Source organism: Capronia coronata, assembly GCF_000585585.1.
Source record: "Capronia coronata CBS 617.96 chromosome Unknown acBCG-supercont1.9, whole genome shotgun sequence".
NCBI classification, from domain to species: Eukaryota; Fungi; Ascomycota; class Eurotiomycetes; order Chaetothyriales; family Herpotrichiellaceae; genus Capronia; species Capronia coronata.
Window position 1 is genome coordinate 62,524 of NW_006912901.1, and position 27,361 is coordinate 89,884.

Here is a 27,361-nt window from a genome sequence, read left to right on the forward strand (position 1 = left end):
TCGTGGTCTTCTCACGGTGCATCATCAGAATACTAGAATCTATAAAAGCAGGGGCGGTTTCATCGAAGCAAGTCAACTTATCTTCCCAGTACAACGTTCTCACCGCTATCTAACTTAGGTAAAGGCTGACAACAGCCTCATCATGGCGATCAAGATTCCTCTATTCCCCGTCTTCCGCCTGAATTCACCCTGGTGGCAAAAGTAAGTACTCGTCGACATTCTGATAATGGAATCATATGGCTAACAGGATCTGCGCCTGGGTCAGTTTCATCATGGGCTCCGTCGTCGGCCTCACCGCAGGCCTTTACCAGTCGTTGAACCTTCTCGGTGCCGGTGGTGGCAAGCCCAATTCAGCCCAGACTATTCAAGTGGTCAACGCGACACTCTGCGCAGTCTATGCCGTCTCAGCTGCCTTTGGCGGTAGTGTTCTGAACACAATTGGGCCTGCCATTACTTCCATCTTTGGTATCATCGGGTACGCCCTCTACGTGGCCGGCCTATGGTACTTTGACCAGACCGCCCATGAATGGTTTCCCATCTTCGGAGGTGTCGCCATTGGAGTGCGTATACACATTGACCTTGCCCCTTGAAGCTAAGTACACAAGCTAACACGAATGAAACAGATCTCGGCCGGTCTTATCTTTGTGACCATGGGATCCGTTGCCATGTCATACTCCGAGGAAGAGGAACGAGGATCATTCATTGCAACGTCCGCTAATCTCCAGGCCACCGGCAGCGCCATCGGCGACTTCATTCCTCTCATCATCAACCGCCACTCTACCGAAGCAGCCGGGGTCCCAGTGGCCGTGTACATTATCATTATCGCCATGATGGGCTGCGGCTGCTTACTTGCCTTGACGCTGCGACCTCCTTCCAAAGTCTTCCGGGACGACGGTACCCAAGTGGCCGTGTTACCTGCCCGTGGCTATGTTGAGGAGCTGAAGGCCAACCTGGAGATCTTTAAGGACTGGAAGCTCCTTCTCATGATTCCAGCATTTCTCCCCTCGGAATGCTTCCTCGTATACGGCGGTTCGGTCAATGCCTACCATAACGACCTACGGACGAGGTGTCTCCTGTCTTTCAGCGCCGTCATGCTGCAAATCCCAGCAGGGTACGGACTGCAGAAACTCTTGGATCACAAGATCTGGTCGCGACGGAAAAGGGCACTCATCGGCCTCCTGACTATTGGTATCCCCCTGATGGCTGCCTGGATCTGGGAGATAGTGCGCGTTCGCAACTACGACCGCTCCAATCCTCCCATCCATCCATTGGACTGGACCGAGGGCAGATTCGCTCCCACTTTTATCCTGTTCGCACTGAATTGGGTTTCCAGCATCTTGATGCAGTCAATTATCCTTTACTTTTTGAGCTGTATGACCAATTCTCCTGCCAAAGCAGCCAATTATGCAGTAAGGTGGTCCCAATCCGCCCTTGCAGCATGCGTTTTATTGTGTCGCTGACTACTTTCAACAAAAACAGGGCGTTTATCGCGGCGTCATGGCCAGTGGTGAAGCCATCTTCTTTGGCCTCGATTCCATCGCCATTCCATTTGTCAAGGAGGCAGGCGTCCTCTTTACCTTCTACACTGTTGGTTTAATGGTCTTTATCTACCTTGGGGCCTTCCACATCACCGAAACTCAATACTTGGTTGGTGAAGAGGGTGTCGTTATCCCCATTCATTTCGTGGAGGAACATAAGCATGAGTTTGACATTGCGGAAGTTCAAGTTCCCCCGATCGACATCGAGCACAATAGCATTCCCCTTGAAGAGAGTCATTGATCAAGAGTGCTTTGGGAATCAGACGGGAATCCTGCGCGGTAGACGAGCCCCAGCCAGTCTCTACTCCCAACTACTACTACTTTGTTTCAGACGATATGGTGCGTGTTATATGGCGTGGACACAAAGAATTGTGAATTGATGTCGATTGGTGAAGTTTTCTACCTGCCAACCAGTTGGCCAAAGCTCCTGGGAGAGGCATTTACTAGTACCGATACATAGTTGGTATTGAAGCGTTACCCACCTATCAGAGACATCCTATTCACTGGACTAGGGATCTAGCGGCGGAAATGTCCTTTTGATATACGTCTGGACTAGGGCAACTGCGAAACCCTTATCTCTCCTGGGGCGGAAAACAGTGGTGTCCGACGCCATTGTAATAATGTAGAGACACCATGTCAAATGACTGCGATGTTTGTATTGTGAACCTTATAGTGGTAGCTGCGTTATGAAGCAAAATCTACCCATATTATGGGAAGGCATATAGTTATTATCGCAATACTCTTTCATCTACCGAACTTAATGAGGCGACCGCTTCTCCCTATAGCCGTCGTATACCCCAGACAGGATAGCATATGAGGCATGGACCCTCTCGGTACCGGCGAGCACCAGGACTTGTGTATTTGTGTCTGATTACGTAGAACTATCTTTTCCGTCACCAATCCGATCGAGGTGGTAACAAATTGGACAGTGGGATGAAAGGTTCCTTGATTTCTATCAAAGGGGCCTGGGAGAGGCGTTGACTAGATACACACGATGACAGGGCCTCCCAGCACTCCTGGGCAAGGTTTGGAATGCTAAAGGTTGACAGAAGGATATCATTGACCGTCTGGAGCTTCCGGTGATTTTAGTAGCTTATGCACGACACAGGGCGTCACTGATAGATGGTTCTAGTACCAAGTAGAGGCAGGCAAGACGCGAGCGAAGATGGAAGCACAAAGGCAAGAAACGCTTGTACTACAGAGTAATAAAAACATACACTGTTTAGCAGACTCAAGAGTGAAGGATGTACGGACTACTACTCTCGCTTCAATTGACTCTCGGTCCAAGACTGCATGTCCCGCCCGTACCGCGCGGTGCATAAGATCAATAGACCAGCGATGATACTGAAGAGGACACCTGTGAGCCCCCTGATTAGCACCATGGAAGTGTAGCAGATCGGGTTCGTCCCTTGCCTACCTATGCTTGAAGCCCATCCAATTCCGATCAAATTGATCAACTGCAGAATACTGGCACTTCCGGCTGCTGCAAAACAATATTGGATCAGATATTTTCCAGCCATCACCTCGGTTCTTCTGGTAGGCATTATTTCTCAACCATTTCTTAGCTTCTGCCTCGTAATAGTCGCAATCAGGGACATAACATACCGGCACAATAGGTGTTCATGCTGCTAAACGCAGTCATGAGACCAAAGCCACTGGCAATGATCGAGACGATTGGTAAAGCCAATCCACCCACCTGATACCGTAGCCCCCAGCCATAGATCAGACTGGCAATCGGGACGATGACGAAGAACGACACGATACCGCTGTATAGCCTATCTTGAGGCAGCCTGTAGCCGCGTGACAGGATCCGCTTCCGCACCGTGATGTCCGAGAACCTCCCGCCACAAATGGTTCCCATGAGAAAGCCAAAAGCGGGCGCGATGTAGAACAAGCCGGATACCAGAGGCAATGTCAAGTGGAATCGTGGATTGATCAGGTATCTCGGTGCTGTAAGTAGTGAATACTGACTCCAGCTCAGTAGGCCACACGCCAGGTCCTATCAATCTCCATGTCAGTGAAAACTATGATACCCCAGGGGGATGAAAACTCGATGGTTCCAAACGTACGGCAAATAGCAGATTGGGAAAGACGTAAAGTCTCAGGCAATTCCATGGATTAAACGCTGCTGCAATACCCAAAGGAGTGGTGGCGACCGTGACCGCATTGGTGTCTATGTCTACCCTGACGGCTGGCGGGATGACAAAAACGGCAGAGGCAAGACCGATGCCTATCATGCCGCTTTGAAGCCAGAAGATGGTACGCCATGTCGTATAAGTGATGATTATACCTCCAAGGCACGGTCCTGACCTTTGTAAGCGGATTGTTCCCTTTGCGAGGATAATCATAGACTTGAATCACCCAACGCAGGCCCGACAACTGTCCCGGCCATGAAAAGCCCGACTGCGGTACCTCGCTGCACCTAGAAGCAGGGTCTTAGACGGGGTCAAGTCATAGATAGTAGTAAGTAAACTCCGCACCTACCGGAGGAAATGTATCGGCAATGATTGTCTGCCCGGAAACCATGAAAAACGTTCCCTCTAGACCACCCAGGACTCGGAGGGCGACGAAAGCTTCGACATTGTTTGCGAGAGCAGTGCCAATCGAACATAGCAATAGGACCAACGCGGCGCCAATATATGCTGTTCGTCTGCCTGCAGCCTGTAAAGATATAGGGGCATGGTCAGTCATGTGTAACGCTTTCTGCTTGATCTTGCGATCAGCCTTCCTTCGGGTGAAGGCACTTTATTCCGACTGACCGTGCTAATCGGGCCCCAGATCAAGGTCGAAATTCCCATCGCCAAAAACACTCCCGCATTACTTGTGGTCAAGACATCACTCGAAGTCCCGAGGCCTGCGGCTATTTCTGGGAGGGCTGTGAAAAGAGAGGTGCTGGAGAAAGTCGCTGCCAACGGCATCCAGCTTGTGACAGCGAGAATGATCGACCTTTTCCATGTTGGCAATGGAATGATGGGTAGTGTCTCATCTTCTTGCATCGTAGATTGTGTCATGACACCAACAGATGATGGGACTACCATTTCGACAGTCTGGGCCATTGAACAGCGAATATTATCGACGACAACCAACTCATAAACTATAGTTGATTTGGCTGTTTGAAGAAACTCGGAGCAGCAACGACTGTCATGTCCGTGTGTCTAGCAATAGGTAGAGTAGACCATGCAGCGCAAGCTTTGCACCTTGGCGTATCTATCATAGGTATGCCCATTCTCCTGCTGGAGTCCACCTTTGGTGATTTGTCTGGCATGTACGTCTGTGGCGGTACTAGATGGAATTACTTTTTACCGGACCAGGGAGTGTATCGGCGGCCTACTATACAGTGACTGTCGCGGCTGAGAGCGTCACAGCAAACACACATACCGCCATCTTCCGGTAGGTAGAGTTTGGCTGACGGATGTATGCTCAGAGAGTGAGTTTGCACTAGGTCGAGTTCCGCCACGGAGACAGCGAGGCAGGAATGTGGCTTCGACCTTTCACTACAACCACCTCTATGGGTTATGGATTGTTAATTCTCGTCTTCTATCAAACAAGGTGCCACCTTATAGTAACTCCCCGTTATGGATTTTTGATCATTACAGAGGCCACGATAAACCCCCTTGGGTCCCTTACGAGGTTGTTTCAATTGAATGCTCCATACTCGCGGATCACCCCGTCCGGGACGGCCCCCAGACCAGCTTTGAGGCTATCAAGGGTGATTGTATCGGGGATGTGTGACGTTTGGATAGAATATCGGCATGACACGTTAATCTTTGCGGAATGCAAGATGAGGTAGTATTATCACGGATCTCAATAAATCCGATAGATCGAGTACACGGCCTCGCAGCGCACCAAAGGATCACAATCTCCAATTTCCGAAATGGGAGCGTCTTCAAGCAACAAGTCGTCCAAGGACTTAACTCGTAATACCCTTGTTTCATGTTGGCTGAAGAAGTCATGAATGACAGACAGATTGGCAGGTAGTAATGAACTGCCGCTATAGTATCGATCTATGAAAGGTGTTACTAGTCTGTATATAAAGGCATCTGTCACTCTCTGGAACCAGTAGGCTCAGGTTTGTCGCTGCTTGCGCGGCCCTTGAGTGCAATGCAAGGACTGGCCCTATGGTAACCACTGTGAAATGTGGAAACTTAAATACGAAGGTGAATTTTGACATTCAAGGAGGAAGAACTTGAAGATCGCCTCCAGTGTTTAGGTTTGAACATCCAGACTCACAGCGTGAAGCCTTATCAAATTTAGGAGTGGAATTGAACCGACTGAAGATGAGGTGCGGCTACGATTACGGACATATGCTAGTGGATCGTTTATCAGGACGGATCGTAAAGAGGAAGGGTTCTATCATTCTATAACAAGACCCCAACGCTAGTAGTCAAGAGAGGCCCCCTCTGCAAATACAACTCTTTCGCTCCTGAGCTCCATCTGTTGTGTCGAGAGGACATAATCCTATCGTCTAGTCAAGGAGACAAACAAAGTCGCAATGGCATCCACAATTACGAAAGACGTGGTAATAGAGGCTGCAGAGCCCACCACATCAAGAATTCGAAGCATGGACATCATCGAACCTCTTCGCGACCATGCCGATGAAGCTCTACATTTCGTTGAGAAGCACGAAGGCTTCACGTACACACCGGAACAAGACAAAGCAGTTCTCAAGAAGATTGATCGCCATTTGATGCCCCTGGCAAGTTGGCACATAATCCAGAAAGAAAGGAAGGAAGCCTCTCTAATACTACCTCCCAGTTATTCGTCTCATATCTGTTTCAATACATGGATAAGAGCATCATGGCCCAGAGCCTAGTTTATGGTCTCACGGAAGACCTAGGTTTGAAGGGCCAGGAATATTCATGGTGCGGGTAAGAGAGACTATCCTTCTTCATTTCATAACACTCCAGATAGAGTTTCTCACGCGCTCTAGATCCATCTTCTTCTTCGGCTACTTGTCCGTTCAACCGTTCACGGGCATTTCCATGAATCGCGTTCCAATCGGGCGATTTGTCACCGTCATATCTTTTTGCTGGGCAGTGGTTGTGTTCTGCACCGCAGGTGCCACCAATTTCTCCGGGCTCATGGCTGCCCGTTTCTTCCTGGGCATGGTTGAGGGAGGTATTTCACCTGCATACGTTCTAGTCACTGGAATGTGGTATAAAAAGACTGAAATCCCCAAACGTGCGACATTGTGGTTTGCGGCCAACGGCCTCGCCATCATCATCCAAGCGGTCATTTCGTATGGTATCGGCCATATCAACCAAACCGAAATACCGACCTGGAAATGGTTCTTCATCATTTTCGGACTTGCGGGTTTGATTCTGTCCGCCTTCTTATACTTCTTCATGCCTGACAGTCCACTGACTGCCAAGTTTTTGAATGAGGAGGAGAAGTTGATTGCGATTGAACGTTTGAGAGACAATCGAACAGGTGTTGCCAACCGGGAATTCAAGAAACACCAGTTGATAGAGGCCTTGAAAGACCCACTGGTGTACTATAATTTCTTCTTGGTCATCCTGGTGGTTGTACCGAACAGCGGAGTCTCATTTGTAAGTTTTGGACCTGATCAGAATGTGTTATTGATTGACCACTTACCGGTTCCTGTAGTTTGGCACACTCATCATCAAAAATTTCGGATACGACTCATTCGTGAGCTCCCTCCTTATGATGCCATATGGAGCAGTCATGTGTATTGGCCTTCCCCTTGCCGGCTATGTCAGTTCGAAATATGCGGATAAACGATGTATCAGTCAGTTTGCATCCGCATTTCCTGCCATAATTGGCTCTGCACTCCTCTTCTATGTGAAGTCAGACAACAAGGCCGGCCGTCTTGCAGGCTTCTACCTGACGGGCTTCTCGAACGCCGTGTTGCCCCTTCAATTCGCCTTGATGAACTCCAACACGGCAGGGCAGACGAAGCGTTCCATCACAAACGCCATCATGTTCTTGGGATATGCAACCGGCTTCATTATTGGGCCACAATTCTTTCTGAGTTCCGAGGCTCCTATATACCCGACAGGGTTCAAAACTATGTTGATCACATTCACCTTGCTGACTGTGGCCCCAGTAGGCTTGTTTGTCTATCTGACCTGGCTCAACAAGCAGAAGCAGAAGCACTTGATTCAGGCCGGAGGCGAACATGTCTATGCTCACAATGAGGAGTTTTTAGACTTGACAGACAAGGAGCAGGTCCACTTCCGTTATTCAAAATAGTAAGGGCCGGCCTTTGGAATCCATATGGTAGCATGAGGTGTGTTGCAGAAGCTCTATATACCAGCATTGGAAGCCAAACAGATTGAGAGGGGGCCGAATGGGAACAACATGAGAAGAAGACACGAACAGGGGAGCAGGGCGAGCAACCTTCAGAATGGTGCTGAACCATTTACACGCAGTATCACTGAGATTGAGCTTTGCTGTCGGTCTTACTGAGAGAGGGGCATTTTTCTGAACCAGGAAGAGGTAGTACAGTATAAATATGCATTACCGACAAGAGCTACTCCTGCCACACTCGTTCAATGGGTCTGCTTCTCTTCTATACTAAAGTTCACTCTCCATTTCTCAAACCATTCCATGACAGTCAAAAGTCCATCTTGTTAACAGTAGATAGCTAGTCAAGGACTCAATATTTCTGTGTGAGCATATTCATGCTCGAATGCAAGCCTCCACGAATTGAGCATTGCGACGGAAATGTCGTTCCCACCACATACTACTATGACCGTCTTTGTCGACTCGTTTAAGGTGCAGCTTGATCCCAAAACCCTCTGCAGCGTGCCCCCGAAGCATGCGGCCACGTTGACACCGACGGTGAGCTCCACCATCAGTCTCTCATGCATTGCCAAAGCGTAACAGCCTTTGGCAGCCTCGAGGTCGGAGAGAACAACGCTCTTGACGTTTGAGCGTTTGCTATATTCGAAAGTCTTTTCAGACACTCTGGAAACACCTAGACTGGTGGCCTGGGATGTAATACGGTCCAGGGTCACCAAATGGCCGGCCTTGATGGACTGGTTCAGAGAGTCGGCGCCTGCGGTTTCCATAGCCACAACGTGCACTTTACCATTCCAACCATTCCTGTCGATCTCTTGCATGATGCCATTCAACAGGCCTCCACCACCTACGCTGCAGAGGATAATATCCGGGGGTTCCCCGCCCAGTTGACTGACAATCTCCTGCATCACCGTGGCATTGCCATCCCATACATCAGGGTGGTCGAATGGAGGCACGTAGACACCGTCCACATCTGCTTTCAGGCAAACGTCCTTCAAGAACTCATCGGCCTCCATGATGTTGGCACCATGCTGTATCACGGCTGCAGCACCCATTGCATGTATTTTGGCAACCATGGGTGGCTTTGCCGTCGTTGGAACTACCACAGTTGCTGGGTAGCCCAACTGCCTAGCAGCATGCACACAAGCAATTCCAGCATTTCCACCAGAAGCGGCATAAAAGTGTACTTTCTTCCCCCGATATTCTTCGGCTCGACAGCGAATATAGTTGCCAATTCCTCGAGATTTGAAAGATCCCGAGGGTTGTAGATTGTCGAGCTTCAGGTACACTTTGCTGCTGCGGGTCAGACACCTTTCACTAGGACAGCTCTTTGGGCCAGAGATATAACCACGCACCATCCTGCAGCTTCCGATAGAGCTCGAGATTCAACGAGCGGGGTCTGGACCCAGGCATCAGAGCCAGCGCGTACGCAGGCCATAAAGATGCTTGGGTGGGTGAGATATTGCTCGCTTGTGATCAGCAAGGAGGAGAAAGTGTCACCAGGGGTGCATGAGTGGTGATAGTAGTATGGCTACGTTCACTTTGAGGTGAGAAGACTCTGGTTGTCAGCTATTCAGACGTGTTTGCTGCTCGAGAACTAGTACCTCAGGCTCCAACACGCGTGGCAGCCATTCGGCTTGAGATGCCCTCCAAACATGAGCATAAACTAAGAATGCAAGGCTGTAGACTGTGACTACCTACTCTTCAGCGTTAGGTGTTAGTCACTAGCTACCTAGCTTCTCGCTGGAAACCTCGCTATTACCCGTGCCTGATCATCCTCTTATCCAGGTGGTTAAACTATATGGACAGTGGTGACGCACCATTTGCCTGGCGGTCAAGCCTCCGCTCAACCAGGATCACTCAAAAGAAGATCTGGTCATTGATTCGTCCAGCCAAGTGGTTATGCTGTCTCGTATCTACTTGAGCTCTGGTGCACGGGTCCACTTTTGGCGTATCGCGGACTAGGACTAATAGTAATTGACCCACCACGACCCATGTAAGTATGCACGTAGAGGTGAGCGGAAACGGGCTACTCTCCAAGGTCCTGAGCCGGACAGAGGCGATGAAGGTCAAACAGGTCCCAAGTATGCATCCATATCACTTTTACATGGTAATATATATGGTGTTCAGTTATTCTCAAGGCAGATAGTTTACAACCACAGTCTTTTCCGACAGGACAATACTGTGAAGACGAAATCGGTACCCATTTTACAATTTTGGATTCTATCCTATCGAAATACATTCACGCATATCATTTCCTTCACCTGCCGTACTCATAGCGAACCACTCCAGTCAAAATGTCCGGTATTTTTGCGCCTGCACCAGAGCCGCCCACTGAGTTGGGTCGGTACCGGGTTCTCTCTAGCACCGCTGGTGTGAGGGTCTCGCCACTTGTCTTTGGAGCAATGTCTCTCGGTGATGCTTGGGCAGATGTAAGTGGTGCCTCCTACCCCTTCTCTCCAGATTTCCAGCCTTAGGACTGTACTATCTGTTGTACGTGCTCCGGATCGACCTCTTTCCGGAAGACCACGAGTAAAATTCTGAAGCATTTGGAGTGAGGTTTTGATGTTTGTTATTGTTGTCAGATGCCGGCAGCCCTGAACAGTCATTCCATGCTAACCCTTCCCGGTGATGTAGCTCATGGGCCCCATGTCGAAGGAGCAAAGCTTCAAGCTTCTCGACAAGTATTACGAATCTGGAGGCAACTTCATCGACACCTCCAACAATTATCAGGACGAGCAATCCGAAAAGTGGATCGGCGAATGGATCGCAGAGAGGAAGAATCGAGACAACATCGTTCTTGCAACCAAGTAAGCACCTCCAGCCCTCTGGTGTGAAGGCGATCTTTGATCTTTGATCTTTGCGTCGTTCTTCCCTGGGCTTTCCAACCAGTCGCAAATACTGATGCCGAGATCACAACGTAGGTATACTGATGGTTACCGCGGCTATGAACTCGGTAAGGGCATCACGCTCAACTACGCCGGGAATCATAAAAAAGCCTTGCATCTTTCCCTTCGAGACTCGTTGAGGAAGCTCCAGACCGATTATGTCGACATCCTGTACCTTCACTATTGGGACTACACCACGTCGATCCAAGAAATCGTCGACAGCCTGGATGTCTTGGTCAAAGAACGCAAAGTTCTTTACCTGGGCATCTCCGACACTCCCGCTTGGGTCGTCGCGATGGCCAACACCTATGCCCTCTCCAACGGTAAGACTCCCTTCAGCGTTTATCAAGGGCGCTGGAACGTGATGTTGCGTGATTTCGAGCGTGACATCATTCCTATGGCCCGCCATTTCGGTATGGCTTTATGCCCCTGGGATGCCATTGGGGGCGGGAAATTTCAAAGCAACAAGCAGCTGGAGCGACGCAAGGCCGCGGGCGAAGGTTTGAGGAACTTGCTTGGTGCAGGCCAGACCGAGAAAGAGGCCAAGATCTCGGAAGCTCTGGAGAAGGTTGCCACCGAACACGGAACCGAGTCTCTCAGTTCCATCGCTCTTGCGTATCTCCGGCAGAAGGCGCCAGGTCAGGTTTTCCCCCTGGTCGGCGGACGCAAGATTGAGCACCTGATGGACAATATCAACTCGTTGAGCATCACTTTGACCGACGACCAAGTCGAGTATCTCGAAAGCGTGCAGCCCTTTGACATGGGATTCCCCTGTAACTTCATCGGGCAGGACCCCAAGACGACGGGCAAGAGTCAAACGCTCCTGGCCATGTCCGCGCCAATGGCATGGCCGAGTCCGAAGAAGGAGTTTGTCAACGGGAAGTAAGCTAGTAATACAACTCAAGAACAAGAACTGCCATAGCGAAAGATAATGTGAAGCTTCATTTCTTTGCTATTCTGTGGCTAGCCCTGGACGCGGTTCGCATCTTCCAAAGGCCAAACAAATCGTCGCATAGCTTTGTTAGCTATGAATCTCTCGCACCCGGTCTCTTTTCGTGTGAGATTCCTGCTAGGATGGATGGGGCAATAGGATCTCCCTCTTTGCTGCAGGTTTGTGTCTTTGTAAATGTGTCGATCGGTTTATCTGCAAAGGGAGCATATATCGGATTGACCAAGTGGCCGCTCAACTCATAGACCTTGGCGAAGAGGAGCGTGCACGTTGGAAATCTTGAACCTCCCTTGCAGCCTGCGGTCAGAAATTCCTGCAATCAGCTGAGAGTTTAGGTAATACTCAACCCGACGGTGCCGCTTTAGCGACTACCTTACCTCTGCCTTCACCCTTTGACTTGGGCATCAATGCACACTCGCCTGATCAGCGGTGAAGCTGTTTTGGCACATGGCGCAAGCCACTTCAAGCCACTCGCGAACGAGGGACTATTTATCTCGCGTCATTGGCTCAAAAGAATCTCTTGTTCTCCCACTCCCTGTCCTACTCCTCTCAACCACTTACGCCCTGACCGAATTGTTGAGCTGTAAGAAGGCACATGTGGAATTTCCTAGTAGAATGAAGTGGCCAGTCTTTCTGCCTGCCCTCTCAAATGAAGCTGTGCTGCTTGTTACTTCTCGTACACCTTCTCAAACTGCAAAATTGTTGAGTTGTTCAAGTTGATCGGAGATGGATCATTTACCGCTCTTAAAGGACTCCGACTTTCCGCCGTTGGAAGTTGAATACTTGGGACGCAATGAGCAAAGCGTCCTGCACTATGACAACCACGGCTTCACGGACTTCCCGACCAGAGCAGGCTGGAACAAACAGGACCTGTTTGATGGGCCTCGGATAAGCCAGCCGTCTAGAACTGTCGCAGCTTTTATACAGCAATGGCTTTACTTTGGCCTCCTATCCGCATTCTTGAACCACGGTTACTCCATGCACACATTGCTCGAAGCTTTTACTCGCCTCTCTGGCACTTCTGACCAATGGATCATCACCACTCACCGAATCGAGCAATAATTGACACAATGGAAGACCCACATCACGCAGGAGGAGTTGCTTCCACGCTCTGCAACAGTTCTAGCGCTTGAAGCGATATTGGATGAGACTCAGCAGCATGTCGCGCGATACATGTGCCGTGGCGGAGAAGAAAGCGAAACTCACCCGATGAGATCGCATACGGAAACAACACTCTCGATTATTGCACTCTGTGTTGTCCTTACTCGTGCAAAAATGCATGTCTGGCCACAAAGCAGACCATTCACATGGCAGCACAGCGAGTTGGTGCTCTCCAGGATGGAGCATGCTGGCTGGTGTCCGAGCGATATTACCATGTTAGACAAGCTTTTAACACCAAGTGGCATGTACTTCGCCAGTCTTCTTCCTCCTAGACTCCGTCAAAAGGACCATGTCGCAGGAGGTTGCAACCAAGAATTCTGTAATGTCTTGAACATTACAGAAGCTGCCCGGTTAGATTATTGTACTGAACACACCAAAGACTGCGACAAAAATTGTGGTCTCCACTATGTGAAAGAGGAAGAACTCTGTGAAATCTTAAGTGAGGAGGGTGCCATCGCTGTGGTTGATTTCTTGCCTACAGGGGACGATCATCCAAAGCTGCAGGTGTCAGCTGTGACCACTGTAAACAGGAAGCCTTTTGTTGCTATTTCTCATGTATGGGTCGAGGGACTCGGTAACGTTCGGGATAACGCACTTCCTCGTTGCCAACTTGTTCGAATTCAAGCGCTGGTCCACCAAGTTTCCGGAGACACTTCAATGCCATTTTGGCTGGACACGCTCTGCATACCGCAAGATTATTCCCGTCCCCACTTGCAAGCATTTCGCATAAATGCCATCAAGAATATGAATCGGGTGTATGAAAGTTCTTCAGCTGTGCTGGTTCTGGACTCCGAGTTGGGGTCGACAAGTATTATGGCGTCGTTGGAGGAACAACTTGTCCGATTTGCATGCTCCAGCTGGGTGAGAAGGCTCTGGACTCTGAATGAAGCTGTCCTCGGCACCAAGGTCATGTTACAGCTCCAAGACGGAACCATGGATCTGTTCGTAGATATTCTCCAACGTCTTCCAAACCATCCAAGGTTCTTCGAGTTGTCTCAAACTCTATTGACTGAGCTCGCGGATTTTCCTTGCAGAATCAGCCTTCTTAGGGGAAAGGAGGATGCTCCGAGCATTACCAAGCTTTGGAACGCATGTCAATTTCGGAGTACAAGTGAACATCAGGACGAGGCGATGTGCCTTGCCATTCTTCTTGGACATGATCCAACGCCAATCATTAACGCAGGTGTCGACGAAAAGTGGTGCCTCTTCCTACAAGCACAGAAGACATTTCCGTTCGATCTACTGTTCACAAAGGGCCCAAGAGTGGAGCTCGATAGATACAGGTGGGCCCCGTCGAGCTTTATTCGTCGACCCGCTTCGCAGATGGCAACTTTGGCATTATCAATGGGTTATGGCGAGGTTACTATTAATGGCTTGAAGATAAAGGCTGATGGCATCCTAATCAAGCCTCCACAGAGACAACTTCGAGCCGAGCATCCTAGCTTCTGGTTGCACGACGACGCCTTACAACGATGGTATCGTATTGTTCAAACAACCGCTCCTGGAGATGGCCACCAGCCGTGGTAACTTCTCAGGAGGGACCTCCAACGGGCGCGTTGTCTGGGAATCATTGTAAATCAGGACTTGGATCGTATGCATTTTGCTCTTGGTGTTTTAGTCGAGGTTGGAGATCAAGGAAGCGGCTCCAGCAGCGACTGTTTATCTGCAAGATTCCTGACCACTGTAGCTGTCATGCGTGAGCTCGTGGATCGATGGTCCACATTGGAGCAATGGAGACGGCAAGAGTTGGATGGTGATCTCGAACGTGATTATATGACAGTTGGTGGAAGCAAAGTTGCGGCGGACCGTGAATGGTGCGTTGGTTGAAGGTTTGAGTCGCCCTGTCTAACTCCTTGAACGTCGATATCCAAGCAAGTGTTTGGTTTTCAGGTCAAGATCTAGAAGTCCAGATCTATCTATTGATGTAGTAAACACTTGTGTTATTAGCGAGGTATAGAGACATCTTCCCGTCAGTACCAAAGGTCGTGCCATATGTGATCTATAGCACGCCCATGTTTAGGCAGCATTGACCTGCTACTATTTATTTAGCCCAGATCAAGTCACCGCATATCTCAATTAAGCCAGCATGGTTTCCCAATGATTATCGTACATGATCTCCAGCCAGAATGCATGGGGATCGCCTGCATCCATCCGTCTCCAAAGTTCTCGCACGGTGGCTTGTCCGCGTTGCACCCCGCTCAGGCCAATTGTGTGCCGCTGGTGGCTCAAGGTGTTCCAAATCAAGGAGCGAAGATCCAGAACCGGAGTTCTCGTCAAGCTGGCCATCTCATCATCAAGGCCTTCGCTGTTGTGTTCGGCTCCCAACGGAGTCTCGGGCATCCGATTCTCACGAGATGGCGAAGAGTCGTCTGAACTGTATGATCCCAGGGTGTCGTTCACATGTCGCTCTGGACTTGGTTGTTCAAAACACTCGGCTGGAGATTGATCACGACCTTGTTGTAAATACTCACGGTCGAGATGTAACTCGTTGGCGCCTATCAGTAGCACGATGCCCCAGCCATGAAGAGAGCTTGAGGCAGGCGACAATTTCAACAACATTCGCAGTATGCGGCCGGCGAGGCTGAAGAGGAATCCCTCGCGCGAGGAGGTTTGGGACAGATCATCCCGGGCAGGCCTTGTTCCCCAAAGATCTCTGTTATCACCGCCATCCACAGCATTCTGTGATTGGATCAAGGGTAGCCGGCGCTCAAGGAGCTCAGGGAACACCCTATATAGCTGTAACATAGCAGCCAAGTGGTGGCTTTTGGCAAGATCGATCAGATCTCCAACGGTGGTGGAGACGTCGCCGGTGGGATGAATTGCGTCTGCCCGTGGCAGCTCATAATTCAACAATTGGATCTCCAGATCCGATGCCTGAGAGAGTGCATGACTGCGTGCCAACCCCTCATCTTCATCGCATCGACATTCGCCATTAGCGTAAGCCAGTGTATTCCATCCGTGAGATCGGATTCGCTTGACCTCGGTTCGTAGAAGGCGGCCGACTTTGGCAAAGAGATAGAAAAGACCAGTCGACACACCAGTCCACGGATGCGGTATGATCATACTACTTGCGTCGACGGCGATGAGCGAAGACTCTCCTGGAGGGTCCACTACCAATTCCCGTAGACCTGGACTCTTTTTCTTCGAGTCGGGATGCTCGATAAGTTCGACAATCCCGCTACTCTCGTCCATCATGAACGATGAGACCATTTCCCAGAAAATAAGGCCGCGCACCAGGAATTGGTAGTCGACGGTCCCAGCTGATGCCTGTACAAGTGGCCGTCTGGTAGTCAGCCATTGTAAAAGGAGCCGTCTTGCGCCCAGATGATGTTCGTTGCCTAGGGACGTGGCTTCAAACCAACACTGTAGATGTCAGCTTGAGTTGGAAGGTCTTCACCGTAAGAGTGAGTTTGTAGACCACAAACTATACTTACCGATGACCAACCCACTAGAGTGATAGCCAACATGATTTCATCCGTAACCCTTGAACCATGCAGATCTTTGGCGAGAGACTTGTACATCCGGGCCTGGAGCGACAGTGCTTCCGGTTTTCTCCACGGCTGAAAACTAAGGAGCTGAGCAACAGCCATGCCTTGAACACAATGAAACAGTGTCTCTGAGTGATGGATTCCTCTCGCGAGTTCCACGCGCAGCTGATTCAGAGGTGAATCAAAGCATGAAATGGCCGAACATACTCTTCCGAAAAAATAATCCACCATTGAGGTCGCCTCGTCAAGAGGGTTTGACATGACTGAACCGGGAGACCATGGTGCAACAAGTCCACTATTGGTTTCCAGAAACATTCCCCTCTCTTCTGTCGACGGCGAGCGGTCAGCAGAATTGGTGCTATACTTCAAAGACGTTGGCTTAAGCAGGGATATTGGACCGCTTGCTTCTTCCTCGCAAGTCTGACCTGGAGGCGAATATCCAGATGCCTTCGAACCGAAGTAACAAGAAGTATCTTCTCCCGGCACCTTACCAACACTTTTTTGATCTTGATTACTGTATGTTTCGGCCAAACCACACAGACTCGACACAGGGCTATGTGAAGGAATCTTATCGCGTCGCCGGGAGCGGTCCTGAGGCTCTATGTCTCGTCGTCCGTTTCTGACGCGTCGCCGATGGCGACGCCATTGTCCACTGGCACCGAGATGGTCGGTCCCACAGACGTTCGCATCCTCTTCACTGGCAACGTCTTGCTGCCAGTGTAGCCATGATAATGGTCGGCTATATCCTGGACAAACAGCCCCCCATTTGAAGCAATTTTTGCAAGACGGTGAAGACTCGTCACATTTGATCTTGATCTGAAATGAGACACAACTCCCACGTGGAACCGAACCGGCCCTAAAAGCGTGAAATATATGCTTACCTTGCGTTGTTTGCACAATTGACAACCAGATCGAGATTTAACCCGTCTTGATGGCTGGGACTGCTTAAGGTTGGCTTTGGCGCTCGAAGCCATGAATAATTTCTATCCCGAGAGTGCACGGGGGGTAGGTCTATCCTTTCAGCATAATGAGGGTTTGGATAATGCCACCTTTGTGATAATCCAAGTGCATTTGCAACCAACTGATGAATTGTTAATCTGATCTCAGCACTTGCGCGGGTTTTTGAAAAGCTACTAGACCGACCTTATCTACCTACCCTTACATCTCAGAGATGCGGGACATCCCAAAAGCTTCCCATTGCGCAGCATGAGTGGGGGCGGGGAGAGTGGCAGACGTCTCTTATCTGTGCACGAGCACTTTGACCAATTGAGTGGTCTTTAGCTATCAACAGCACCAAGCCTGGCTCAGTAGCAACGTCTCCTGAGCCGTGCACCAATAAGCGAGTAGCTATTGGCTATTGAGATCTTTGTGCATTAGTCAGTCCCAGGCTCTCATGAGTTGCCGAGTTTCTGAATATAATCTGTTCTAAACCAGATTCAAAAGGCTACATATCTAGGGTTATCTAGGCGTTCCTTACGTGCATGTTATCCAGTTGGTACAGTATTAGTCCCTCCTCGTTCTAAACCCGCAATTTTACTCAATCGCCGTCAAAGGGCCGGTGAATGTCTTCTTGCCCCGAACCATCCACCACGCCAGGAACAGTACGATAATACCTCCCAATATGACACAGGCGTAGTTCATATTTTCCGCCGTTACGGGCTGGAAATCCGGAAAGAGCATGAAGACGGCAGTCCAGATAGTATATCCAATGGAGATCAAGTTCAGCGGCAGTCCATAGCGACCGAGTCGAAAGGGGCCATAGGCGAGTTTCATTCCATCCTTGCCGATGAAGCGCAGTCGCACAATCAATATGATCGGGAGGAGATAGGACACATAGAGTGCGACGGTTGCCAGGGAAAGGAACGCGTTGAAGGCCGTTGTGCTGCCGAGATTGATCAGTCCCAGGAGCATTTGAAGTCCGACGCTGAGAAAAATGGCGCGTATCGGCAATTGGAAGGATGAATTAACATGTGCGAAGAACTGGGAGCGTGGAAGACCCCCGTCGCGGGCAAAAGCCCAAGTCGTCCGGCTCGCGGATGCCAGCATGGGGACGGTAGCGAGGGCAGAGATGCTTGTGACCAGGGATGCCATGGCTATACCGCCCCCTGTCGTACCAGTAGCGTTGACGAATACCTGGACATAGGGGAGTGCGTACGCACTGCCGACAATCGACTCGAAGGGGCCCATGAAATAGAGAAGGATCAAGAGCCAGACAAATCCCATGACGCCGTTGATCACGATCGATGCAACCATGGCTCTGGGAACGGCTCGAGCGGCGTCATGGAGCTCTTCGGCCATGTGAGCTGCTCCGTCGTATCCTATGCAGATGAATCAGTTGACTGGGATCAAACGTCGCGACAGCTTCCAAGGCCGTGTTGGCTCGCTCATTTTCTTGTACGCGAAGGGAGGCGTTCGAGGGGCTTACCAATGAAGATAAAGGCGCTAGATAGCAACCCAATACACCATGAGACACCATCATTGTTCCAGCCCGAGTTGTTGACAAATTCGGTCCAGACGAAAGTTGATGAATTGCGCTCCCCCATCGCGCAGAGAACGGCGATGAAGGCAATGAACAAGCTCATGTGGGCGACTGCCACGCCGGACTCTAGAAGCGGGAGAAACTTGATCAAGAATACGTTGACAGTGGCAGCAACCCATAGGACGGCCCAGTAGATCAGAGTCCCCTGCCACCTTGGTGACGTGTAGTTGTTGTTCCCTGCAAAGACCAGCGTCTGGATCTGAGTAGACACGGCGAATGCGGTACTGGCCGACAAGGCTTGCCATCCACTGACCGAGATCCAGCCACTGATACAAGACAGAAATGCCCTGTAGCGCTTGGGAGAAAGCTCAGCGACCCAGTGATACTGACCTCCGGAGGTCGGCCACATACTGGCGATCTCTCCCAGAGAGCATGCAGTTGCGAGTGTGCCCAACGACGCTACGATGTAGCCATAAACCAAGCTGACAGGCCCGCCTTCGATAAGAGCAACTTGAAAAACACTGGTAAGACGGTCAGGTAGTGTTCATGAGCATCTCAAGACCAGACTTCATTGTTACTGACACACATAATGCTTCCCAGGAGGCTTGAAGAGTCACAACCAGAGAGATCATCGACCACAGTCCGAAAGTACGCTGCAAACAGTCACAGCGTTAGCCACTGGTTCGAAAATGTCTTGGAGGAGTAGATCATACGTTGAGCTCCTGCTTCTTCCCAATGCTGGCGAGAAATGCTTCATCTTTCTCGTCCTTGGTCATCGGGCGAGGTTTGATAGAAGGGGTTGGCGATTCTGGAGCCTCAGCTACCGCACTTGCACCTTCGACCTTCATGTTTTTGACGAGGGTTGGTCCAGGCCGCACACTTTGGGGGTTGGGATAACGATTGACAACTGCGATTTGCCAAGATTGGTCGTCTTGATGTACTTTGTTGGAAAACCAGGGAGGCTAAGGTCTTTATAGGTCAATTTCAACCACCACGCGAATCTTATGCAGAACGGCCACGGACCACTTTATCCTTTCAGATCATACCGACCTAGCAGGGCTCTTCTCGGACGCATTCCAAAGGTTTGGCGGCGTCAGCATATTCACGTTAACTTGAATGGTCGACATAGACTCGTTTCCCCGACTGAACAAGATAAGAGACATCAGACGTGAACCAGAGTTTCGGCGCGACCATTAACAGACACCTGGAGGCGTCTAGACCAAATCGGGGCCAGAGGTGCGCCTAGGGCCAGACGCGCAAAGCGGGATGAAAGTCGTTAACTCGGATCTATGTACGTGGCATCTGGGAACTTCAAATGAAACTCCTAGTCGAACAAGATTGGGGAACGCTAGGCGCACCATTTTGCCCTATCTAGGGAGGTTGAACTTCGATCGATAATCATGGTCCGGCGACGTGTAGAGAATAACGTAATCTAGAATCACGAGGATTATCTGGACAGGTCCCACTTATACCCACTTACAAGTTCACCATTCCGATATAGGATCGAGATTGCGACTAGCGCGAAGTATCTCCGTGAACCTGAATGGACATGTCTTCGGCTTGTTCGGCAGAATTGATACCAGGGTCTTGCTCCAATCAAGAGTCCATGTCCAATTCTTGAAGTTCCCCAATCACAGTCCTATCACTGGCTCTTCACGCCGCTTTCGGCTGGTGGCGGATTTTGATGGTGGATAGGTTCTGCGATTCCATAAGGACACAGCGACCCAAATAATCCACAGACTCATATTCTTCCAATCTATATAATTTCCACACCAGTCATACACTGCAAGTTGTTATCAGAACCACCAACCAGCCGACACCAACCAGACAAAACCGACATCTCAGTCATCATCTTAGAGTTCTCGACAATGGCCGTCCCTCTACAGTGCTCCAACTACCCTGGATATGAGATCTTCAATAAGATGCACGGCATTTCATCCGGCGTCGTGATCCCGCCAGGATCTGCAATTCTCTTCACCGCGGGCATGGTCGGTCCCGTGGCTGACGGTGGGTTGGAATTCAGCGAGGATATTGAGGACCAGTTTCAAAAGGCGTTCCAGGTAAGAATTCATGTGCTACCAAACTATAGACTGCAGTGCTTATAATGGGTCTTACAGAACTGCGAGAAAGCCATCAGGACTGCAGCTCCAAGTTTGTCGGCAGAAGATGCCTGGAAGTCGATCGTCCAGATCACAAGCTATCACGTTGGAGGGGTTGCAGAAGTAGACAAGCCATTGGCGAAAGTTGCTGGAAGCTTCCTGCGAGGACATCAACCCGGTTGGACGGCGGTAACTGTTCCAGCGCTTGGTTACCCAGGCTGCAAGTTTGAGTTCTCCGTGGTGGTTGCACTACCACCAAAGTAGATAGATGTTTGGCACATGCCTGTGACCTAGGACATAAATATAAGCCGAAAACGGTTACAAAGTGCGAGTAGCAGACTGGAATAGAGGTTGCCGTTTTGGTAGACGAATCTGCCACCAGACTTGCTCTCTGATGATCCTGAGACAACCGTGCACCCACAGGCTAGCCGAGAATCATGATGCCTGGAATCTGACTTCAAAGTTCTTATCACCAGTCTGGCCCATGTCCATTCTTGGTTCATTCTTGCGGCTAGCGCCGTTCATCGTGTCAATCCACGTTAGCTCACATGGTGTCAACATGATTGTCTGTCCTGGTATCTGAAACATAGTAGATCGGTTGATATATAAGCTGACGGAAGCCCGGAGCATTCCTGGTTACAGTCTTGTCCATTCTTCTTCAGCAATACCTACACACCTTCGTATACAAAGATGGCTCCAGGCTTGACGGAAATTCCTACTGGCCCGAAATATGTTTCGGTGCCCCAGAAGTCCCAGCCCAAAGTCCAGAGTCTCCCGATCGATGCTCCTCTCGAGGATGTCATAAACGCCATCAAGTTAGCTGGCGGCGTCATCATTCGAAACTTTATTTCACAAGAGACCCTCGGCAAGATGGAGAAGGAAATCAGGGCACGGTTGGAGCAAGACGGAGAATGGGGGGGTAAGCAACAACATGATTCCTTGCAACATAGAACATCCCATCTTGCCAGAAATAGTAACAGAATACTAAAACCTCGACTCAGGCGAATTTTTCCCTCGAGAGACCAGACGCTGTACAGCCCTGATCGCTCATTCCCCAACGACAACTACTGAGATGATTGCACATCCTCTCTATATGGCTGTTGCAAAGGCATTTTTGAGGACCGAATTCTGGTGTTGGCAAGGAACAGAAAAGACACAGACCTTTGCAGACCCCCAGCTGAACCTCTCATCGGTCGTCAGTGTACGTCCCGGTTCAAAGGACCAACCACTGCATCGGGATGACATGACTCACCTCGTCGTCAATCCTGCTCTGGATGCGTACCCCGATGACTTGGTGTCAAACCGTCGTGATAGTGCGCTGGGTCTCTTTGTGGCAGGAACAAAGACCACCAAAGAGAACGGGGCGACCAGGTTTATTCCCGGAAGCCACCTCTGGGCACACGAGAGAGCACCGGATGAGTCATTGGCATACTACGCCGAGGTGAGTACTGATGCCACATCATTCGATCAAGTGGATAGAGCTTCGACTTATCATATCTTGTCATCCTTAGTTGGAACCGGGCGATGCCTTCATTATGTTGGCCAGCTGCTATCATGGAGGCAGTGCAAACACGACAGCAGATGAGGAACGCCTCGTATACAGCTGCTTCATGACGCGAGGCTATTTGCGCCAGGAAGAAAACCAGTATCTTTCGGTTCCCCTTGAGACGATGAAGAAGTACCCGCCTCATATTCAGAAAATGGTTGGATAGTAAGTCCTGTCCCTTCTATTACCCCTTTATTTGTGATAACTACAAATATGCTGACATGGAACTTCTTTCTCCGTCTTTCAGTCAGATGGCTGGTCAATTTTGCGGCTGGGTTGACACTAGAGATCCGCGCTTTCTCCTTGATCAAGTAGTTGAAAGCATTCATGTCTAATGATCTCTGGACATATTCGGTTGAACTGTACCGGCGGGAGGTATGAGTACGAGTTTAGTTCTCGCCAACCTGACGGCGCACCGTTATGGCAAGATCCACCACCAAGCATTAGTGAATGTTGAGCTTGGAAACACAATTCGAGGCGTGGGCCATAGGTACAAAATTTGGGCCAGGCTTCTCCTATCCCAGCACGTATAGTCGCAATACATTTTTCTCTCCATTGACGCAGTGATAATATTGGCGGAACACTCGATGCGTCATGCAGGGCGAGTGTGTTTCTTGGGATGGTAGTGCGAGAGGCTTTGGCCCATCTTCGGGATTAGGTCCCGGTTTGTTTACAATGTAGTGTTTGGTGGTACAGAAAACTGCTGCCACCACGAGTTCAGTTTGGCGCATAGTCTTGACCTGATTTTCATGCAGAACCAGGCTTGGTTTGCCTCCTGTACTACTAAACCGCGGCGGGAAGGGATCGAACCCGCGTCCTTTTCCGCCGCCCAATCGGAGCGCCGGGGCGGGGTCGGTGCGGGGTCGCCGATCCCACCTCCATCCTTTTCCACTGGCGCCCTTCCATTCTTTCCCCGACAGGCCCCGGACCGAGGACACATGAGTACGCCCTGAGAGCGCGACCTATCACTAGTCTGGCGACATGTTATGGCATAACATGTCCGGGGTAGGCGATTTCGGGTTAGTGGATTGCCGCATGGAGTTTGGTTCAGGGGAGGGCTTGGCATGTTATGGCATAACATGTGTCGAGATGGAGCGACGACAGCGTAGTCGGCTCTAGACAGTCTGTGGTGAGCTCCTAATTATTACAATAGATGATACACTCATCAGTTACGATGCAAGAGCGTCTGCACTTTGAAGAACCCCTAGGAGTGGTGATCTGTCATCGTTGTGAATCTGGTGTGGTGGTGGATTCCCTCAACTCAATAAATAATCATTTTCGTGCCAAACCACACCAGTTGAAAGGTGCGGCGTTGAAAGCCGTCCACGCTCGCTTCGCAGAATGGTCGGCACGAAGCTCCTCTGATGTCCCCTACCCGTCTGTCGCAGAGCAGCCAGTGCCAGCCCTATCCAAGAGGACCCTAGTAGTTTAGGGTCAGACATGTAGCGTGGATCGGGGCCGAGAATAGGTGGTGGAAAAATTAAGGTTTGGGCTGTAGCGTGAAATCACATTGTAGCGTGAAATATTCTGTAGCGTGAAATCTCAGCCTCGCCGAGCCATACACTCTTACACTCGATGGCCCATCGCGTCCCTCAACTCCCGAGGTATATAAGATCGACAGGATTCGAGCTTCTTGCTCTTCTATTCACACCATGTCCTCTCCACCCTGGCTTCGCAGCCTCAATCTCATTGTCAGCACTCCCGAGAACGCGTTGATTTGCACATTGTGTCGACGAGCGTTACGCGTACATCCGCGCCTCGTCCAGCAACATCTTACCGAAGCCCACTCAATTAGTGCTAGCCGGCAGACTCAAGTGCCTGACCTCGGGACTCTTCTCTTGACTGACATTTCTGAGCTTTCCGCTCGCGCCGATTTCTGCCCCGAGGACCCCAGCCTCACCACAACACCCGGGTTTGCGTGCGGACATTGTTCCAGCCGGACCACCAGCCAACAACTTCTCAGGCGCCATCTTTCTAGCCAGCATAACATCAAGCACCTCGACACCATCGCCGACCGCGACTATCGACCGGTTTCTCTTCAGCAGTGGACCACGTCAGGCTCAGCCGGGCGGCAATACTGGATTGTATTGGCGATTCCTCGCGCCGTTACACTCACTCCGTTACCGACTTATCGTAAGCGAAAGCGTCCTCTCCCTCTGAGCCACCGCAAGTGTTGACCGAGGACGGAGAAGTTAGTCGATACACGAACCTGGCAGGCCCCCATTTCCCCTCCATCCTCGACCCTTCTTTTCTCTATCCACCAGGAGGAAAGAGAGCAGATGGCGTCTATTCCGTCCCTGGATCATGATTCTCACCGCGCTGACCCTGCCATGACTCCTTGGTTTGAGCGGACGGGCTGGATCGACACATACGGCCATCTACGCCGAGATATCTTACTTCAGATGACCCAGCTACCTACACGCCAGACCCAGCGCGCGGGCTTTCTACTCGGCACACTCACTTCTCGCCCTGGGCGGTCCATGTCCGAGAACGTTCCTATCCGCAGTTCGCCTGAGGCCGAGACTCGAATCTCCTCCATCCTTCGCACAGTTGATAGTGTCTTTACCCGGTGTGAGGATACTGTCCGCGCGACACCCCATCCTTTTCTCTGCTGGTTGAGAAGTCGATTTTTGGACCAAGCATACAAAGCACCATTTCAACTGGTCTTACGGGACTCAACTCGACGCCGCTACCGACGATTGTGGAAGAGATGTCTCGCGTTCTGTCTACGCTACTCCCGACTATCTTATGTACAACAATCTATGCTCGGTGTTCCCGTCACCAGAGAACAACACGCTTGTTTACAGGAGATGTGGCACCAAACTGATCTAGTGGACTTAGTCGATAAAGCGTCCGAAGATGATCCAGATTGCGACCAGGATGATAAGTATTCTGAGGACGAGGATGAGATTGATGATGAAGAGGAGGACGACGATTACCTCTCTGAGGAAGAGGATTGTTCCTACATGCCGCTCGAAGCTGTCATTTCATCCCCCTCACCGACATCTGATCTGAACTCCGTCACCCGTCAGCCTTCTCTCTCTGACCTGGTCTTTCAATTCAGTCTACTTCTCTGTACCCAAGAGTACTCAAATGGCCGCCCGAGTTCCAGTGTCCTTGTCTTCTTGAGCGGCATCTTTGGCTTTACGCCGGGAGGCCAGGGATATCACCGTCCACGGACGTATACGCAAACTTTGGCCGCGTTGATCCATCAGCAGACTCTTCTCCTTCTTGAGTCAGTACTCCCAATATATGGTTATCCCCAGCTAGGCATTTCTGCTCGACCATCGCAGGGACAGCTCTCGATCCTACAGGCCATGCGGCGACAGTATATCTGTGCGGGATGTCTCACCCCAATCCAGGAGTGTATTAGCCTCCTCCAATTTGGTCGACAATTCCTCGGCTCCGAGGGTGCCGCATTCTTCTTCCAGTGGAGTGACGATGGCCAGACTCTCTCTTTTCAGGGACACCATCTCCGGTTGTCGTTGTTCCGCCAGTTCGCCCAAAGCCTAGTAAGTGAGGCATCGGAGCTCTGTCACCAACTGATGGGCGGCTGGTCCCCTCCCTATGATTTGAGGAACGTTCGCGACCTTATCAGCTGCTCCACGCCTGGTTATTCGTTTGTCCAGGATCCGCGCAATGATCTCCAGGGAGCCTACCTCCACCTCTCATCGCGTATCTGTCAAGAAGGGCCGTGTCCCCTTATCCAGAATAATCAATGGGTCCAGACAGCCGTGTGGAAGTATCTACGCCTCCATGAAGCCTTCTTAGTTCTACTCTTTCAGATCTTTTTTGTCCACGGTGGCCAATGTCCTCGCACCCCAGATCTTTCGAGGTTAGGTGCTTGGAACAGATCGACCGCTCTGCGCGGGATCTATATCTACGCGGGATCTATATGCACCATCTATCGAGCCGCTAAAAGTCAGCGTATCACCGGCCGTGAGTTTCACGTGGCCCGCTTCTTTCCACCCGCCGTTAATAAGCTGATCTACTACTACCTGGTCTTCATCCGACCTTTGGTGGATCTCCTCCTACGCCGCGCTCTTGGTCACCGCACCACGAGCTCTCTCTTCGCCTCTAACCCTTTTATTGCCCAGCAACCCCTTCCTCGCCATTGGAGTACAAACGATCTGACCCGTTGGCTTCGGAAGAGCAGCCAAGCCGTTCTAAAAGTCCCTCTTGGTGTCCAACTCTATCGCCAGATCACGACTGCCATGACCGAGAAACATCTTCGGCATGTCATCCAACCGACAGATCTATACTGTGATGTCGGTCCTCACGCCGACGCGAACCGAGCTCTTGTCTGGCAGAGTGGGCACCGGCCCTTACAGCGGGCAGCCAACTATGGGATTGACGTTGACTTTCCCGAGAAACTCCAGCCGGCTCTCTTGGAGAGGTATCGTCAGGCGTCCCAGCAGTGGCACGAATTTCTTACACCCCTTCCACCGTCCGAGAGAAGACCACTCCGGGATCTTGGTGAGAATGTACCGCAACATCCACGGCTCCCGACCATCACCCCATCCCACCCTCCTAAACTACTCTCCCCTCACCCTATCGACCTCACTACACCCGCGGCGTATCTTGATCTTAGGCTGACTCTACCTCGAAATCCTTCTGTCAATATTCTGCCTTCCACCCGTAACCAGATAATAAGCGACACTCCTTCGCAGTTGGATCCGTATCTTTATAATGAGATGTATCAGATCTTGATTTGCCGAGTTCACGGTCACGCTGTCAGCCACGCCAGTACACATCTTTACGAGGGGCACGCAGAGCTCCCAAAGAAAGTTTGCCGACTGATTGCGCAGAGATATCGCGAGATGGTCGTCGTTCGTCCGGAAGAACTTCTGATCCCTCCTGGAGATAGTCCGCCGATCAACGGGTTAGGAGTACCTGTTCCTATCTGTATTCGACCGTGTCACCCTATCTATATTCGACCGTGTCACCCT

General features: G+C 50.6%; 13 protein-coding genes across 13 annotated transcripts; 9 read left to right on the forward strand and 4 right to left on the reverse strand.

The window, feature by feature from the left end:
• Positions 1-272: 272 nt before the first annotated feature.
• On the forward strand, positions 273-1,779 carry A1O1_08765 (uncharacterized protein; the record flags this gene model as incomplete). The annotated part of the gene is made up of 3 exons (XM_007729623.1): positions 273-560; positions 624-1,409; positions 1,480-1,779. 3 exons carry the CDS (start codon positions 273-275, stop codon positions 1,777-1,779), a joined length of 1,374 nt encoding a protein of 457 aa, XP_007727813.1.
• A 1,015-nt stretch (positions 1,780-2,794) lies between these two features.
• On the reverse strand, positions 2,795-4,594 carry A1O1_08766 (uncharacterized protein; the record flags this gene model as incomplete). Its single annotated transcript, XM_007729624.1, has 7 exons — positions 2,795-2,895; positions 2,956-3,087; positions 3,144-3,537; positions 3,608-3,843; positions 3,900-3,960; positions 4,023-4,199; positions 4,298-4,594. 7 exons carry the CDS (start codon positions 4,592-4,594, stop codon positions 2,795-2,797), a joined length of 1,398 nt encoding a protein of 465 aa, XP_007727814.1.
• A 1,436-nt stretch (positions 4,595-6,030) lies between these two features.
• On the forward strand, positions 6,031-7,751 carry A1O1_08767 (uncharacterized protein; the record flags this gene model as incomplete). The annotated part of the gene is made up of 4 exons (XM_007729625.1): positions 6,031-6,238; positions 6,268-6,406; positions 6,469-7,087; positions 7,146-7,751. The coding sequence occupies 4 exons, from the start codon at positions 6,031-6,033 to the stop codon at positions 7,749-7,751; spliced, it is 1,572 nt and encodes a 523-aa protein (XP_007727815.1).
• A 398-nt stretch (positions 7,752-8,149) lies between these two features.
• A1O1_08768 (uncharacterized protein) lies at positions 8,150-9,160 on the reverse strand (the record flags this gene model as incomplete). The annotated part of the gene is made up of 1 exon (XM_007729626.1): positions 8,150-9,160. One exon carries the CDS (start codon positions 9,158-9,160, stop codon positions 8,150-8,152), a length of 1,011 nt encoding a protein of 336 aa, XP_007727816.1.
• Positions 9,161-10,099: 939 nt separating this feature from the next.
• Positions 10,100-11,576, forward strand: A1O1_08769 (aryl-alcohol dehydrogenase AAD14; the record flags this gene model as incomplete). Its single annotated transcript, XM_007729627.1, has 3 exons — positions 10,100-10,234; positions 10,440-10,612; positions 10,727-11,576. The coding sequence occupies 3 exons, from the start codon at positions 10,100-10,102 to the stop codon at positions 11,574-11,576; spliced, it is 1,158 nt and encodes a 385-aa protein (XP_007727817.1).
• Positions 11,577-12,365: 789 nt separating this feature from the next.
• A1O1_08770 (uncharacterized protein) lies at positions 12,366-12,701 on the forward strand (the record flags this gene model as incomplete). Its single annotated transcript, XM_007729628.1, has 1 exon — positions 12,366-12,701. One exon carries the CDS (start codon positions 12,366-12,368, stop codon positions 12,699-12,701), a length of 336 nt encoding a protein of 111 aa, XP_007727818.1.
• Positions 12,702-12,941: 240 nt separating this feature from the next.
• A1O1_08771 (uncharacterized protein) lies at positions 12,942-14,105 on the forward strand (the record flags this gene model as incomplete). Its single annotated transcript, XM_007729629.1, has 1 exon — positions 12,942-14,105. A coding segment is annotated over one exon (1,164 nt), but the record flags the coding sequence as incomplete, so codon positions are not given.
• A 771-nt stretch (positions 14,106-14,876) lies between these two features.
• On the reverse strand, positions 14,877-16,390 carry A1O1_08772 (uncharacterized protein; the record flags this gene model as incomplete). The annotated part of the gene is made up of 2 exons (XM_007729630.1): positions 14,877-16,163; positions 16,235-16,390. 2 exons carry the CDS (start codon positions 16,388-16,390, stop codon positions 14,877-14,879), a joined length of 1,443 nt encoding a protein of 480 aa, XP_007727820.1.
• Positions 16,391-17,821: 1,431 nt separating this feature from the next.
• On the reverse strand, positions 17,822-19,615 carry A1O1_08773 (uncharacterized protein; the record flags this gene model as incomplete). The annotated part of the gene is made up of 4 exons (XM_007729631.1): positions 17,822-18,606; positions 18,714-19,288; positions 19,350-19,420; positions 19,481-19,615. 4 exons carry the CDS (start codon positions 19,613-19,615, stop codon positions 17,822-17,824), a joined length of 1,566 nt encoding a protein of 521 aa, XP_007727821.1.
• Positions 19,616-20,635: 1,020 nt separating this feature from the next.
• Positions 20,636-21,130, forward strand: A1O1_08774 (uncharacterized protein; the record flags this gene model as incomplete). Its single annotated transcript, XM_007729632.1, has 2 exons — positions 20,636-20,827; positions 20,885-21,130. 2 exons carry the CDS (start codon positions 20,636-20,638, stop codon positions 21,128-21,130), a joined length of 438 nt encoding a protein of 145 aa, XP_007727822.1.
• Positions 21,131-21,556: 426 nt separating this feature from the next.
• A1O1_08775 (uncharacterized protein) lies at positions 21,557-22,578 on the forward strand (the record flags this gene model as incomplete). The annotated part of the gene is made up of 3 exons (XM_007729633.1): positions 21,557-21,785; positions 21,868-22,307; positions 22,378-22,578. The coding sequence occupies 3 exons, from the start codon at positions 21,557-21,559 to the stop codon at positions 22,576-22,578; spliced, it is 870 nt and encodes a 289-aa protein (XP_007727823.1).
• A 1,486-nt stretch (positions 22,579-24,064) lies between these two features.
• Positions 24,065-24,589, forward strand: A1O1_08776 (uncharacterized protein; the record flags this gene model as incomplete). The annotated part of the gene is made up of 1 exon (XM_007729634.1): positions 24,065-24,589. The coding sequence occupies one exon, from the start codon at positions 24,065-24,067 to the stop codon at positions 24,587-24,589; it is 525 nt and encodes a 174-aa protein (XP_007727824.1).
• Positions 24,590-24,742: 153 nt separating this feature from the next.
• Positions 24,743-27,108, forward strand: A1O1_08777 (uncharacterized protein; the record flags this gene model as incomplete). Its single annotated transcript, XM_007729635.1, has 1 exon — positions 24,743-27,108. A coding segment is annotated over one exon (2,364 nt), but the record flags the coding sequence as incomplete, so codon positions are not given.
• Positions 27,109-27,361: the final 253 nt, after the last annotated feature.